Raw genomic sequence first — 17465 nt, 5'->3', positions numbered from 1 at the left:
GTTTCATTCGTGCGTTAAACTCCCACACGAAGTAGTTGTCTTCGCGGAGTATGTCGCTTGCATCATTGGTTGTTGGGCTCATAACCTCTCAAATTTCGAGAGTGGAGAGAATCAGAAGGAGACTGTTGTCGGAGAGTGGAAAATGGAAAGTGATTGACTCCTACTTATGCTGTCTGGAATGACTGGTTGCTACGTGAACTTGAGCCTAACCTTCTATAACCTCAACCTGATGTTGGTTCTGGTCTGGTTGTACCTCAACCTGATACTGTTTTATGATCCTTGATCACGTCATAGTGACGAACCTTGCTGACTTCAGGATGACGAACTTTGCTGACTTCAACACTGTTCAGATGAAGAGACCGACATGTCTCTGTCTTTAGAAGTGGGTGGCGTAAGCCAGTCACTTCTGCTGGGTACTTTCCACGAAAGATGAATTCAAGCTTTAGAAGTCCAAGCTCCGTACACCCAAGATCTTGCATCAGATGAATCTAAAGTTTAACCTCAGTACACCCTTGCTATATAAGTCAGTAAACCAAGGTCGTATTAGTGAAACCTCTTGGGGCCCCTAAGGGCTTTTGCATGTGTCTAGGTAACTCATTCCAATTCAGCTACAAATATACTTTCAAGGTATCAAGTCCTTTCTTTTCCCTTCATGTCGGGACTGTCCTTCTCCCCCCACGTCAGAAATTGCTCCCTCGTAGCACACGCGTGTGTGTTCTATTTTCTGCGGGCCTAGTTATAAACAGCACCCTCTTACAGATAAGGTATAAACCTGATCGTCATCATATTGTGATGGGAGCTCTTTTGAGCCGCCCCGGCCTTAAATATCGCGCAAGTCACAATTGTAACGTCAACAATTGATAATGTTAGACGAGTCAGACGCCACTTGTGTTGCATCTCTGTTTTTTCGAAGAAAGGAGCTTAGAGCTTGATTGTTGCTTCACCAAAGCGTTCAGCTCAATATTTGCATCGCTAGTCCTTGTTTCAACGCTTGTTGTATCAAAGCACTAACCTACATGATACTCAGCGTATAGTGGAGATTGATGACGAGAATCCAAAGTTCGAAATGCACTACAAGGCACATGATATCACTTTCGGGTGGCCGACTCGGGCAGGAAAAGCATCACCGCTTGGCGAGCTATACGAAGCGGCGGCTAGACGTGTATAAGTAGTAAGCACATATGCGTGTTGGTAGGCATACCCATCGCCGCATGCGCTGGAATCTTTTATCAGCCTGTCGGTCTGGGCGGTGTTGGAAAATCATTGAAACAGATTTTATCTTTGGTAAATTGAATGGTAGTGTCTGATCATACCGGCATTGTTGTCCTCGTAGTCTCACTAAGCTTGATGGCTCGCCTTGCTACTGTCAACGATAGTGCAATCGATTAAAACATTCCCCGCTTATTGTTTCAACAATTTAGCTTGCTAAGAGCAATGTTAATAGATAAAGATTTGCGCTCTATAGCAGTTTAATGGCGAGCATTGTTCGCGGTTGTACGCTTAAGATTAAACATGTCAGCTGGTAACTATCTTTTACCAGATGGTAAGTCTGAGCGCAAAATCGCGATCTAGAAGATATACCTTATCACTTGCGCAGAGTAGCAGCGGTGCTGAGGCGTGTTCCTTCGACGAATTTCGCATTTGACTGAAAAATGCAGATCAGGTCTCGGCGGGCTATACCTAATTTTGATAAATGGTTTGGCAGACACTGATACCACCACATGTAGATCAGATTATCTTGAGGGAGGGGTTGCTGATCTTGTTACGCCTTGCTGATATCAGCGCGGCTATACTTTGTAGCAAAAGCAGTGATTCTATTTCAATAGTATTGTGTGTCATTCGCAGGGTGCGTGACGCTTTGGTTGAGAGCCAGGATCCAAAAGAAGCACGCTGATGCCAAAGGCAGGGGAGAACCCAGACGAAAAGATGTGGGAAAACGTATTACGTTGATGACAAAATGCCTGACTACACATGCAGTGTATACAATTTACCTCACACGGTGGTAGCAAAAATGCTTATACACTTCAAATCCCATAAATAATGCAAGCATAAAAGTGTTTGACGTGGTTTAACTGAAGACGTACCCTTTTACCGTTTTCGCGATTTAGCCAGCTTTGATGCACTATGATGTCGATGTAGCATCGTTTGCACCATCCTCTGTAGTAGAGCTAATGTCTGCTCTAAAGTAACGACGTAAGCATGAGTGCCTCAAGCAAGGCAGTGCGTCGAATATACACATGGGCAAAATCCAAGATCCTGTTCATCACAGGTTTGGACGCACGTAGCGACTTTCGGGGAGAGCCGGTGTACCTCCAAAAGCGAAATAGATCATTGCTGGTAGCATAGGGGTCGACTTCTGTCGGCACTGCTTAGTGGGCAAGCGGAGGCCCACTTTCACATGGAACGTTCGGTGGGCTGACTGGTAAAGCAGGGCTTGTAAATGTATCTGGTGGTGTTAAAGAATACTAACATTCGAAAGCAAATCGAAGTCAATACACCACTCTCGCTAATTGCGTTGACTTCTAGGGCTCTAAAGATCTGGCAAACCCTCTGCCTTTATATTTATATGAAGAAAAAGGTCTGTCTTAGCGCGTTTTCCACCTGTGAGTGCGAACCGAAATTGTACTGTACGATCCTTAGTCGATCGCTTTTACTGTAGTTTCGCGGGGACGATTGGGACTGCAACAGCTCAGGCTAGATGCGATGGGGTTCTCCTCGACGCCCGCGTCGATATTTCGATTTCGCAGAGTCAGACATGAGGTTGTGCTCAAGCCAAGCGTCTGCTTCACTGAAACTGGCTTATGCAAACTTAAGGCAGGTAAGACAGTGTGTTTTCTCTACATTGTGCTCGCATACTCAGCGACACTCTCGCTAGCTTCATCTAATTAAGGAACATCCTCATACAGGTAAGCCTTTTCCAAACCGCTGTTGCTCCACACAGGCGTTTTTTTGAATGATGAACTATTAGCTGAGAAAGCGCTCGTTTTGCTCTTCATGTGAGTGGACGGTGTACAAGCATCCGCGTGTATGATTGTCGAATCTCTGCAACAATCGACTCCAGACTGTATTTTTTTTTTGCGGCAATATGATTTGAGCAAGAGTCGGCCGGACTATCGCGCTTGCTGGAAAGCATGTCGGGCTCTTTGAGTCAGATTTAGTTCATCGGTGACGAGTTGAGCATCGTCGTGAGTCCAACGGCATAAGATCCCATCACATCCCACCAATTATAGAGGAAACTGAGAACAAAACTCGCTTAGAGGGGAAGCTGAAGGCCATGATCCCCTTCTCCTCTTTGAACTGCCAGGTCGTATGACTTCGGGTGAGAGTGGAAGTGATTCGTCTTGTCTCGGAAAGTCACTACAGTCATTTCGATAGGAGAACATCTCAAGATCCCCACAGTGTCGGTTGCGATAACAGCGCCATTTCTCGGGCCATTTTGTTCGCGGGGATCCTTCAGTGGAAGAATGTTTCGAGGAACCGGTACGGTAAAGTGCAAAGAGTGTACTTAGACGTACTGCCGAGGACCAGGTATGGTAGAGTGTATGGACAGAGCGGTTGTTTGCGAATTGTCGTAAAATTCACAGAGATGTGGGCCGCGCTGGGGCTCGCAATTGTTCTAATGCCAATTATTTCGATTGCGTGCCCCAGCGCAGTCCACATGTTAGTGGGAGAGAATGTTTTTGCAAGTACTGTAATCTTGTGAGCTCACAGCTTACACATGAAATTCACATTGTATTTTGGTTTGATTGTGAGGTAATTAGTACCGATGTATTTATAAAGATGATTGACAGGAGAGGTCTGTTGCAGCTAGTCGCACATTAGACAATCAAGATAGTTTTGGGATGCGATAGAAAGCGTATATATAGCATTGATTTAAATAATGAAATTCATGTATTCTTAGTCACGGTAGAGGCTCGACCTCTGGTAGAATCATACGAACCCCGACTTCTGTGCGTTGTTAGCGCGGACTCCTTAAGACAAAGCATAGTCGAATGAATTTTAGGTGATTAGATTTGTTGCTACACTTCTGTGAGATATACGAACTTAATCTCTGTGCATATATTACTGTGGACTCGTTAGATAAAACTTTCTCGTTGCAGATGCACGGCAACCCTGTTGCATACCTGGTAAATAGAAGAATCGACTTGGGGTAGACAGGAACTGAGCGAAATAAAGATCAAAAATATTGACACTTCATAAATTGCCTACTACTGCGAAAACCTTTACATATTTTTCATTTCTTTCCGCACAATTAAAACACTTCGCAACGTACCCAACATATGAACCCTGTTGAGACGCACAATGTGACGATATTGTCCCGCTCTAAATCTAAAACAACTAACTACCTTTACTTTTATTACGCTATGAAGACTAGCGCAATATCTTTGGATCTTAATTTGTATAGTACATGGATGGAGAATAGAACTTTTTTTCGAGTAATTTTGCCGTTTCCTAACTTGACATGAAATCGATGTTCATGTAGAGAAAGTCTTCGCGGGGCTAGCAAAGCTGCTTTTAAATCTATTTTGAGATTGTGCGATGGGTGTTGTAGTATTCATGGCAGTGTCCACCTCATTCATGGCAGTGTCCACCTCAGTTATGAATTGACGTGGTGATGAATTACTTGATTCTGTGCAGATAAATGTTGAAGCGTTGACATTAAATCAGACTGCAGGAAACAAATTGATAAGGAGAGAATCAAGTGCACCTATCATCCGCTTGAGGTATCGGGGCTTGTAGATCAGTTTAAGAACAGTCGACGGTCAAAATTGTGTCAGGTAATTGTTATTCCAACGACTAGTTCTTTGCGAAAAGTGTCAGGAAAACGGCGATATTTGCTTTCAGATTTTTTTATAATTTCTTGTACTAGGTAGTGATGCTGACAGCGATACATAAAGTTGTAAGATGTTTGATAAAAAAGTCGTTTCATGCATCACGGCATGTGCACTTTATAAAGCTTTACAGGGTATGCGCAATATTCATTCAACTCACCACACTATAGAGTACGATGTCTGTTTGTTATTCATCTACTCTCGCACGTACTTGAAGTACCGGACCCCTTTACAAGTCTATAGAGAAGAGCAATTTATGGCTTGACAAACTTTCATGACAAGCTCCAAATTTTAGAAACCAAAAGCATCGGTGCAAAGCTCACTTTGGCCATAATCTATTGTCTTTATCTCTCACAATTTTTACATTAGCGGCTCGCTTATAACAATAAAAAAGAAATTTGTTGAACACTCCACAAAATAACAACAGATGATTCTATTGTACTAAGAAATATGTAAATCACGTCATCCTTTTGACTTTGCTGGCCATCCAATGCTATCAGAAAATCACTGACGACTTTGGCACCCTAGACGTGGCGCGGAATTACAGGTTTAAGTTTTACTATAATTTATAATTCATATTTCGCAAGGATCTTTTCATTTTAGTAACAAAAAGAGCTTTTCCGACCATCAGGATGATTCCAGTGCGTCGTCCAACTTTCTGGACTGTGAAATGAATCAACTCAGAACTACATACTTACCATACTATCGATTTAAGTGGAATGAGTCTCAGATGCTCTAAAGTTACACCTCTTTTACAATAAAATTCTCAAAACCTTACGCTATTGCTTCAGTCATCCAGAAAGTTTATGAAAACATAGTCGTCCAGCTGGTTGAAAAAGCACTTTCTTTCGCAACTTGCTGGTCAGATGGACAAACAATATGCCGCTCTTGGGGCGCCGAATCCGTACTATAGCACACTTGTACGTCTCCTCGGCCATTTGCATATGGTTTTCCCACCATTTTATCGCGCATGACGAGTTCGGGTAAAAATACTCACATTTCAATTGCAATCCAAAGCAACACTTGCCACAATAACCAACTTCCACAATTGACCATGATGTCTATTGCTCGCTATACGTTTGGCCTCGTTCTCGCACTCTCTACTACATCTTCGTCTGCTGAAAACAATCTGCGAACACCACGAAAGTTGCAAACTTACTCAAGCTACGATGGCTACTACCAACAGATGCTCGATGCAGTGAATGCTGAGCGAGCTAAAGCGGGTTTATCGGCTTTGTGCACGAACCAGAAGCTGGCAAACGCAGCAGCTCGTCATTCGAAGGACATGGCCGAAAACAATTTCATGGGTCATGAAGGTTCGGATGGATCCACTTTGTCGAGCCGTATCACCGATGCAGGGTATTCATGGAATGCAGTGGCAGAAAACGTTGCCGCCGGTCAAGAGGATGTCGCCTCAGTTATGGAATCTTGGATGAATTCTGCAGGCCATCGCGCCAATATCTTGGGTGCTGACTACACAATGTTTGGCACTTCATATGTTTACAATGCTAAAAGCACATACGGACACTATTGGACGCAGGACTTTGCTGCCGGAGAGTCTGAAATCTGCGAAAACGGAAGCCCCAGTACATCACAATCAACTGAACAAACTCAAGAGGAAACCCAGTCAACTAACGATGAAAATGACAGCACCTCGCAAAGCTATAGTCCTCCCTCGACTGGTTATCCTACCACATTTGCATCTCCATCTTCTGGTGGTTTTTCTATGAAGAGCTTTTTCACAAAATCTCGCGCCACGGAAACTCCAGTCCAACAAAATACCACAAAAGTTCCCATTTCAGTAACTCCGTCGTCGGATATTCCAGCTCCGGTTACTCCTGCCTCAATCAATCCAACTCCGGTTACTCCTGCCTCAATCAATCCAACTCCCGTTACTCCTGCCTCAATTCATCCAGCTCTGGTGAATTCACCTTGGAAAACTGTCGCTACTGTGTTTCCTGCTCCAGGAAGTCAAGTCCCAACGACTCCAGATTGTGAAGGAAAGAAGCGGAATTTTGTTGTGACCCGATAATTGTAACTTGATGTATGTGTAGATAGAATATTGAATTGTAATGTGCTAGTCAGTAATACGTCAATTGTTTTCTCTTATATCCAACCATGTTTACCATCTTTCACATCCACGCCTTTTACATATACGTCTACGTAACAAATTCGATTATGTTACAGTTCCACCAATTCCGTATACCTCGTCGCCATCGGCCAGGCTTCTTTACAAATTTTAATAAGAAACGCGCTCGAATGGAAGTATCGCGTTATTTACACGATGAATAAGCGCAAGGTAGCAATTGGTAGGTGCAGAATTTGACCGTCAAATGTGGCGGTTTAAGAGGGTGTTTCATATAAGTGAGGCAATTTCATGCTGAGTAATACCATTACATTTATACTTGAGTCACATGAAAAGCAAAGAAGCCTTACGGTAACGCTAGAAAATTATTTGCATCTGCGATAGCGCTTGTTTATCTCGACAGAAATTGACCTCGTACTCTACTTCACTAAAAATGTGATACACACAAGTAGCATCCATCACTTTCGTAAAGCTGCTCTTGATAATTGGAAGACAGAAATAGATAAATGTGGTTACGGTCGCTGGTGGTAACCTGCTTCGATTCGAAAAAAGGAGCTGCTGCTTGTCAATGTAATGCTTGCAATGAGTTAGACGGAGAAGATTTTATTTGTCAATGTTGTCGACATTGCTGCTTGCACTGATACTGTTCAAGTTGATTGCTTGTATATAGAATTTGAGAGTTCATTGCAGATACCTTACGGCAGAAAGTTTGGCGCTTTTCTTCGCTGCCGGTTGTGAGAAATGCTTTTTTTTCTTAAAGATCGTCAAAATTTTACCGTATAACTAAGAGTAGTAAGAAAAGCATCCACAGAATACGTCACAGGCAGTACATCTTTGACAGCAACAGTTTAGCGCAGCCACACCACGACAACAGAGACATTGTCAGAAGTTCCGCGAAAAAGTGCCTCTTGCACCAGATAATTAGCGATCTGTACCTTCCGTCGCCTACGTGCCGCTTTAATCATCGACCGATCTCTAGTATATTGCTGAGACCATTCGAAAATGGGCACACGAGTGTCACTGTGACCACCACTGCTCCAGGCCTCACGCCCGCCCAACTCGCCACTCATAACATCATGCACAAATTCAATCACCTCGCTACTGGTAAAAACATCCCAAAGTCCGTCCGACGCGATCACAATGAACTCGTCTTTATCGTACTCGATGTCGTACTGGCGGATTTCAGCCTCTCCATTCACAAATGGACGAGAGTCGCGGTCACCTATAGCTCGGGCCACTGCTAAATTGCCATTAACTCGATATGCTCCGTATGGTTCAATTGGTTCGCCTTGAGCATCAACATAGCCAAACCATTGTACACGGCCACCCAGAGACTCGATCCTAGCGCGTTCTTGAGGGTCATTTGGTTTATGATCTCGAGTTAGTTCGACAGCGTTTCCAGCTCGGCATAATACCGCACGACTGTCTCCCACATTCAGCGAGTATAGTACATCATCAAATAAAAGCACTCCAACAGCGGTTGAGCCTTGAAATTTCCACTCACTCTTTGCAATTACATCTTGATCCAATTTATGTATAGCGTCATGTAACATCGTTGCTATCTTTTGACGTCGACTCAGCTTTCCCTTCACATTGTTTTCTTCTTTATTTTCCGCTAAAATTTCCTGATCCAAATGTGAAAGCTCGGGTGAGATCATGGAATAAAGTTGATTACGAAGATACTGCGAGACTGCCGAGCCTCCATGACCATCATAAACCGCAGCAAACCGCTTGCACGAAGAGACATACGACGTGTCTTCCATGTAGGGACGATCTCCTCGCACGGCAGCTGTGCTTACCACCATCTTGCCATCTCGCAAAATTGTCTTTCGTTTTCGTAACGTAAGTTTTTTGCCATCATTTTGCTCGGTAGCTATAACGTTATCGTGGTGCTCATCGGTCATCGTTGGTAATTGTTTAGGATCTTCCTTTCCATCGCCTACCAATTCCTTTGCATCTGCAGTGTTCTCCGTGACTGCAACTGCCACACCAACTATCGCTAGTGCTAATCGAATCCATAGCTGACGTTGTGTCTCACCCTTAAAGATCGAAAGAGCAAAATTCTGACCTGACAAAGATGAACTTGAAGATGTCGAAAAAACTCCGCGTTGTGTACCTTGCAGCTGCAGCCATGAACATGAAGACCCGATTGCCGCAGATACTGAACGCGATGGACGTGGTGGTCGAGCTACAACCAAAGCGCGGCCTCGTGCACGCAATACGGTCTGCATAGCTATACCACCACGAGATGCTTAGAAACTTTGCGGAATAGGTCAAGAGTAGCTTCAACCTACGTTACGAGTGTCTTTTTATTCTTATATCATACTGCATGTTTTTGTTTACCTGCATATATTCATAATGCGCAATATAAACAGAAGGGACCGCAAAAGGGTCAACACATGCGCTACCACTAGCTTTCCTTAGACTCCATGGGTTTCCAACGACTAGGCAATCGTTCCCTTGCAGGACGACCCTTACACCATACAAACGTAATGATGGCCATTACATAGACTAATAAAAACAGCGCCACAATGTACTGCACACGCATAGAAAGTAATCCAAGGTCAGTAGCCATCGCGTCATCAATCAGGAGTTGTCGTGCCTCGATGGAAAATTGAATCGCTAGATCTTCAATTGATACGTATATAGTCGAGTCAATGGGTGTGACCTGTGTCGCTGGTCGCCCATCTGCCAGTGTATCCGTGCCAATGTAATAGCAGCACTCTTTGTGCGCATGCACAGCCTGAAAAATGCGATAGTCACGCGGGTTTCCTTCGAGCGAATATTCTTGGATATGGCTCATAATGCGTGGCTGATCAGGTCTGCCATCAAGCTTGATAGAGTTTCGATGGAAAAACACAAGATTTCCTTGTACATCGTGTTGAATCATGGCGAGACCACAAAATACACCTTTATCCTTTTGCAAATCGAGACCACCAACTGCGGGTGGATACTTGATAAAATGGAATGGTTGACTGGTATTCAACCATGCAAGTCGGAACAAATCCTTATCACCCCATATAAGATGCAATTGCTCAAGTAATCGAGGTTGATGTGTGGAGTAAAACATAAGCTTATCTAACGCACGTTTGCTACGCAGGCGATCTATCAGCACTTGCCCACTCTCCTGCTCGAACATGTCGACATAATTTACCCCCGTTAACTGCCATAGTAGACTTGTGTTTGACAGCTGAAATAGCGAATTCGAGGGCTGCCAATAATCAGGCCAGAAGATGGCGCCTGTGCGCAAAAATTCAGGCTCCTCAAACAAATATGTTGGGTCTTTAGCTGGCAGATTATCTGCGTCCAGTAGCAACACATTGTCGAAATTGCTATAATATACTGCGTAGGGCTTAACATGAAATCCCATAGCTCGACGATCAAAAATTGGTCGCATCCGCACATTAAAGTCGGACAAAAGCTTGTAAACAATAGGATTGTCGATCGACATTTCATCTGGGCGATACCACAGCTCTACTGGTAATTCACAACCTTGCACACGTAACATTCGAATAGTAGCATACGCCGATGGTAACACACGGTCGTATATAATCATTAACACGCCATTTGTGGGTTGCCGCTTGCTCGTCGCCACGTATGGCAAAGCCAATGTTGGTGCTACTGGCGTATGTTCATAGTCTACCGAATGATATCCATATTCTGAAAAATCACGAGCCATATCGCACGAGTAATGGTACCCCGTTGGAAGCGAGTCACAGCCGCTAACCATCAGTTTGTATAAGTCCCCAGACGTGCGATTCCTAACGATGCAGTAGCCCGCCATTTGGGTTTCAATTTTCTCGGAACATCCAAGAAAATCTTTCTCTGGATCAACCGGCATCTCTGTCTCGTCTTCTGATTTTTCTTTCTTACACGATTGAATACGTTTCCAGCCCACGCACTCAAAGCTGGCATTAGTCCAAGGTGCTAATACAGGTGTAAACCCCATGGAGATGCTATCGTCGGTAGTCTTGGTACCCATTTTATTAATAAACACATCGCGCGGCTTTCCAACTACCGGATCCTTCTGTGTGGAGCGCAGACCCAAGTAAAAGCAAATACACACAAGCAAAAGCCACTTCTTGTACTTGACACGATCAAGCTGCATCCAGAGCGAGAATAGCATCACCACGAAACGTTGCAAGAGCATCAAGATCTAAAGTCTAACAAACCAAGCAACGCAACAAATGCTCAATGCTTTTAAAGCAGCTCCAATACTGAAGCAGACACTTGCATATGCCGATCGTTTTGCTTATGCGCTAAGGTGATGTACCCGACTATTGGTACCAGCACCACAATGTATTTTTGGGTATCGTCCAATTATACTTCTTCATATTTGTCTACTGATATTACGAATATAGGACCCCGGAAAAAAACCTCTAGAAATTTTTCTGTAGCGAACTGTTTGTACCACAATAGAAAAAATAAAGTGGATTCCCAAATTGGCGGCGCCATGACTAGGCGTACCGCTAGTAATTTATGTTGATATAGTCAGTATCGAAAGTGGTGACGCCATAGTAACTTTTCTGCAATATGCCATCATCGACCGCCGCTGATACGCGGTATACGTAGACATTGCGCTGCTGTCCTTTGAGTACTCATTGACCTGCAATACCGTGGTGAAGTATCATGATCTAGAAGTAGCTTCAGGACCGTAGTGATGGTTACGATCACTTAGCATTCTCGCCATATATCATGCGTCGAACAAGGTGTTATACTTTCACTCGAGCAGTATAGAGTACCAGAGTTCAGAGATGATCTAGCATTTGCGTCCTATGGATGCCCTTGATCCCACCCTGAAACGGAGCTGCCATGCGCTTTACACAGAAGAAAATTCAGCTCAAAGAGTCCGTGTTAGCGAAAACACAAAACCCTATGATCCAATAAGAAGTAAAATCAAGAGCCCTCACGTCACTAATTATGGATTAAGCTCGGTTGATTCGACAGTACATAGACATGCTGTTGAAAGTTGCACTCAATACATACGCTTTACCATATCTCAAAACGGAGATGCCTTTGTTGTCCGATATGCCCAAGTCTGCCACAAACCTCTCTACAGCGACGTTCTAAAACATGATCGGCACCGATACGTTGTTTAATACAGTTACACTAATGTGCACTGTATCTGCGACCAATCGTAGCATGGTCTGATGTATTCGTGCCAGAACTTTGAGGTACATTTAGGAAATATCGCAACACTTACTCGCTACACCCTTTCTCAGTAAGCTTTAAACACACTGCGGTTTATACTTCTAGCGAATCTTTCGAAACCGCGCAAAAGTTAACGAATAGCCCATGCGCTTGGAGTCTGACTCCCCCGATTACACTTAAAGTTCCTGCTCCTCGAAGCATACTAGCACCGAGGTCCTCTTATGAACACTCAAATAAACGGTTCTGCGCAGCGAATCTCCCGAAAAGGGAGGTTCTATCGACCATGCGCTCAAAAATATGCTTGTCGAGACTGCCAAAGTTTTGTCGATGGGATGAGCACGGTGATTTTTTGAGTCCTAACCCGATGTATTCAACCGCAGCGTCATAGCCGTACATAAAGAGAAATCGCCCGTTGCACTTGGCCTCCCCTTTACACAAATCTTGTGTTAGGAATCCTCTTCCAACGACAAATAGTATTGTCACACCCCGCCGTGGAGCTCTCAACTATGTCTGGCTCGTCATGAATGTATTCACCTAGCTCAGATAGCCTTGATCACTCAGCTGCAAACTCAAAAGTCACGCCAAATCTTGCGCGAATCATCACAAAGTGATTACAATTTTTCAACCCTCTGAGGTTGCTCATCACGCTGAAGTGAAGCTCATATACGCGGATATGTGTGCGCCTTCCATTAGCACAACGAGCTAAATGAGCACAGAATATTGCTCCGCGAGCGCAGTTCCAACCCACTGGCCACCAGTCCTCATGGCACCGCCTTATTATTCACTTGGAGCATTGAGTGAAACTACGCGCCGCCACACCTGTATTATACTTTTGAGAGCCAGTTTTGGCGAAGGTGACACTCGTCTAGAGATTTGCCTAATGCTTGGCTTTGCGAACTATGAAGCACGACGTGGACGTCAAGGTGAATCATTAACTCCCGCTCCTGCTGCTTCCAGCCCCGCTTATTGCCACGAGGCAGCTGTATAAACTACCGACCAAAGGACATAATTATCACAACGTTGGTGATTGCTCACTAGTAGAAAGAGCGCTGTGACAGGCGACCTGTCACAGCGCATCGAGCAGTGCCAGCGGTGGTCGATCATCCCGCTGCAGACTTTCATGAGTGTCGATTCCTTCAGTGAGTGTTGGCATGCGTCCGAGTCGCCATATCTTGGATTCTCTCCTTGGGCTATTTGTCACAGCGCAAGGCTGGAGACATCCCAAGGGACGCGAAGCCACGTCGCTGCTTTGAAGTAATCGTCAGCTCATTTATAAAAGGTGGTAGAGACGCTAATCATCTACAACATATGTCTTCACGTTCGATGGGTCGGTAAACTGTACTAAATGAAACTTCTCCCCCTCTACGTATTCGTGTGTGTTGCTGCATGTGTTGCTTTTGTTTATTCAGGCTCTCAGCCACAGCGTTAAACACATTGCCCATCACGATCAATAGCATTAAGATAAAACACTTATTTTTCCACGAAGTGCAGCGGGGCTAATATCAGCAATTCGAATTCGATTGACAGCCCCTTAACCACTAACATTGGACCCACTCCATTGTGGTGTCAAAGGCATCGTGATTTATCAAACGATTTATGTTACGCCGGTAAGGTCTTCGTATATATGTTTGTGATATAATGCCGGTTCAAAGAGTGGGAGCAACTCGCTTCGGCACCGCGATGTCTCTGCAAAAGTTTTTCGAGTGATATCCTGTTCAACGCGAATGATAGGCTCGGTTTTGCCATCTGTTTGCGTCTGCGATCACAAGTTGACATGAACAATCTAGTGTTGAGAACCTTGATCAATTTTTGTAAGAGATCCCCGTTATAGAGCAAATCTTTTCCCGGTACGATGGCTTTGACAAGCCAAGGTGTCGCAGTACTTTGTACTAATTAGCTTTGTTATTTCTTCACCAGTCATAGTTCTACTGACAAAAGCAAATTGATCCATCTTGCTCAGACAGTCCATAAGGACTCTGGCGCCAGTTATACCAGTCGCATATTCTAAAAAACCGAAATTAAAGTCCGTATTCATGGACTGACAACATTCTGTTGAAAAGGTTGGGCTGGCTAACAAGCACCGCATGTGGTCAGGACGAGTACAACGACGCACGTGTCAACGGGAATAATGTGCTCTGAATGAATTCTGTACTTATGGTATGCATTATGAGGCACCACTACAAGCGGATTGACAGTGCTAATACAGCAATGCCCCAGATAAAGAAATTCGGTGCCGAGATTCACCCACGTGCTACAATACAGAGGCATCCCAGCTCGCAAGCTTGTCTTCCAAAGCTCAAAATACCGCAATTAGTGTTACGTTTGACCCCTGCGCTGTAAGTATCGCCTTATCAGCTGGCGTCATCACCATCGTGACAAATCAGTCGAGAGACACGAAGGAGCATCCACTAGTCGATTTAACTCACTCGCATTCCTTCAATACGTTCTCAGCAAATAGATATTCATCTCTTTTTCTTATGACACTGTTGCTATGAACAACAATGCATCACCTGCTAAGATCACAAACGGCTTAAACCAAGCAGGTGCACTCTGAACGGAACGAAAGTATACGTCATTGTACGGAGATCCTTAAATTGAACAGAGTAATTACTTTATCTGCTGCCAACTTAAGCTGGCGAGACTCAAAATGCGATCGCGCTATACTGTCTATTGATATTTGCTTGGAGCTAAGCACGGCCTTTCACAAAAGCTGAAACGTCACCCAAGACATAAAATGGTCGGTCTGGGCTCGAAAGAACTTGAATAGGGCACGCAGGAGGATTTCCTTACAGCCTTTAATGGTATTGGGTAGTAAGGGGATCGGTGAGGAGTCGTGCTATGACGGTATCATTTGCCATGTATTTGTGCAAGTAACTACCACTACTATGAGCGCCATTTTGGACGGAAGGACTGATCAATTTGCGGTGGCCTTTATTATTGCAAGATCTTCCCGCCAGGTCTTCTTCTCCATAATGCAACTCAGACAGAAAATCGTCGGTGCAAAGACAAACATGTCCAACTGCCTGATTACAGCGCATACACTCAAGCACTGCTTGCAAGTGCTTTATGTCTTTTTCCACATTTTGACTTGCCTTGATCTGTGCGAGAAAAAGGTTTGAAAATATTATCAGCCATTCCATAGGCATCCCGTTCAGAATATGAGACAAATATCACTCTCTTTCATGGGGTGATGTTCATCGAACGGATCAACGGCACTGGAAAAAGTACACTGATTATTCTGTTCTACAGTGCACCCATTACTGAATCGGCGTTTGCACCGGAATTGTGACTGATGAAGGCATACAAATCTTGCACTCGTCGTGAACATTCTTCGCAGCACATGTGGCGAGTCTCTTTTCACCACAATGTATAAGCGTAGGTATGACTCTTAAGACTAGCCGATTTGCTCTCGCACTTATTGTTCTGCGATGGCGTTCAGCCTAGAATAATTCATGTCGATTGATGAGCTCAGCTATCAAACGTACAATGCCGGTGGCTTCTTTGCTTTGCAATTTCTTGCGCACACCCTAGTGATAGAATCCTCAGCTCAACAGATGGATCTACTGGTGGAAATTCAGGAAAGTACCACCACCTGAGCCTTACTCGGACTTCGCCACGAGAAATTAATATTGTTGCCGTTTTCCTTTTTGAGAGTTAATCCTTCTCGCGTTCTGCCCGTGACACAGCAGATCTAAATCCAGTACTGTTTTTTATAATAATGTGTTGTCTTTCTTAACTTTAAAGCTTCACCTTTCTACTCGCGATTTGCATAAGCCCTTTAACTCCACAAAGCACGGCACAAGAGATCCAACACCTAGTCACTTCCATTTTTCATTAATCTTGACATTCAGTCGTACTAACCCGTCTTTACACAGAGCACTCTTGAGACCACGAAATAGAATAATTTTTTTTCAGTCTCATCCTGAGTTCTCGACTCGCTGCTGCTTCGATGTATGCCCGAGGCACTGAGCGATACCATTACTACGAATTTTGGACAATCCCATGTACTGCATATAAGTTATCACAGCTTCGACCCCGGGCATATCTACTTCTATTTCGTGGCAAAAATGATTACGAAATTTATGATGTCAATTCTATAAAAGCTTAGTTCCATTGATCACGACCTTCACGAGGTACACAAGTTGGCCTGTGCCTACTGGGATTCGACAATTCTCTGCGGGTAATTTGCAAACGCCTTTTCATGGAAGCCCGACCCTAAGTAACCGTCAGCCGTGAGCGAAAGAGGATACGCAAGACGCGGATATTTCGTACTCTGAGGTTTGGAGATTCAGGTGTAGCTGCTTAGCTGCTTAAAGATATCGGTTTCTGACCCTCATCATCAATTAATTCTAGAATTATGCCACTAGTTTTTGCCTCTCTTGACGGATAAATGATAATACCAAACACACACGATACGCCTGGTGCAGCGAGGCTGCCGTAGCTCTTAGAGGCAGCTTCGCTAAGGTCGCTGACCATCGTTCTATACTGAGAACCAGTACGAGTGTAGCGGACCGCAATCCGCTTACTCCAAGTAACTCAGACTTAACCCAAGGCTAATACACGCTTCCGTCTATATCATAAACTATTTTTCTCGGTTTTATTTACGACAAAGACTCCTATATCAAAACTATAGGGTTCTATACCTATGTAGTAAAACCTAATGAGATGTATAACAACCGGCTATTCCAGCCACGTACTGATTTCTTGTTTAATTGTAGCCGCGCCATCTTGTGTGACACACGCCACTTCGTGATCACATCGTCTTGTGTACCCACACTTTTCATACCAGGGCACGTGATACCCCGTTACACCTGGTCAGGCGGTGAGAACATCCGCGGCACCTGTCGCTTTAAATCGTTTGATGTGAGGGACGCCCCTTTCACCGAGGTACTACACGTCACCGCCAATTTACGCGTACGATCTCCTAGCTGAAAGATCGCAGCCGCGACGCGCTGTTGCTCTGTGTGGAGCATGGTCACAAACACGGTCATATCAGTTTGCCTGAGAGATCTCCCCAAGAGCTGAATGCTCAACATAAGAGACCTCGCAGTGTGTATCCCACCGATGCTCGATGGCGACGGTAATGATTTGTTCCACCAGCGCATTATTATAGTTTGTGAGCGCTATAGGCAAACGATTACCGTATGTAGCCAGTTTTCAACCCCCAGGAACCAACATTTGACATGAGCTTTCCAAGCGTGTCTATCTTGTTCTTGAACACATCTCATATTTCATCCTCACGTAGAATAGTTTTCTTCCACGACATGATTGTAGAAGTGATTACAAAAACCCCGCCACTTCACAAAATATTGGGTTAAACCCCGTCAACGACGTCGACCCACAAGGCGTTCCACGTGGTAGTGGACGCCACCTTTCTTATCTAGAAGAGTCGGCAG

General features: G+C 44.4%; 3 protein-coding genes across 3 annotated transcripts; 1 reads left to right on the top strand and 2 right to left on the bottom strand.

Moving 5' to 3' along the window:
- Nucleotides 1-5886: 5886 nt before the first annotated feature.
- PHALS_04402 (RxLR-like protein) lies at nucleotides 5887-6864 on the top strand (the record flags this gene model as incomplete). The annotated part of the gene is made up of 1 exon (XM_024718511.1): nucleotides 5887-6864. The coding sequence occupies one exon, from the start codon at nucleotides 5887-5889 to the stop codon at nucleotides 6862-6864; it is 978 nt and encodes a 325-aa protein (XP_024583903.1).
- A 902-nt stretch (nucleotides 6865-7766) lies between these two features.
- PHALS_04401 lies at nucleotides 7767-9149 on the bottom strand (the record flags this gene model as incomplete). The annotated part of the gene is made up of 1 exon (XM_024718510.1): nucleotides 7767-9149. The coding sequence occupies one exon, from the start codon at nucleotides 9147-9149 to the stop codon at nucleotides 7767-7769; it is 1383 nt and encodes a 460-aa protein (XP_024583902.1).
- Nucleotides 9150-9328: 179 nt separating this feature from the next.
- Nucleotides 9329-11026, bottom strand: PHALS_04400 (hypothetical protein F444_18870; the record flags this gene model as incomplete). The annotated part of the gene is made up of 1 exon (XM_024718509.1): nucleotides 9329-11026. The coding sequence occupies one exon, from the start codon at nucleotides 11024-11026 to the stop codon at nucleotides 9329-9331; it is 1698 nt and encodes a 565-aa protein (XP_024583901.1).
- Between the last annotated feature and the right edge of the window lie 6439 nt (nucleotides 11027-17465).

The sequence above is a fragment of the Plasmopara halstedii genome (assembly GCF_900000015.1).
Source record: "Plasmopara halstedii genome assembly, contig: Scaffold_2604, whole genome shotgun sequence".
NCBI lineage: Eukaryota > Oomycota > Peronosporomycetes > Peronosporales > Peronosporaceae > Plasmopara > Plasmopara halstedii.
This window is presented reverse-complemented; position numbering and strand designations above follow the sequence as displayed.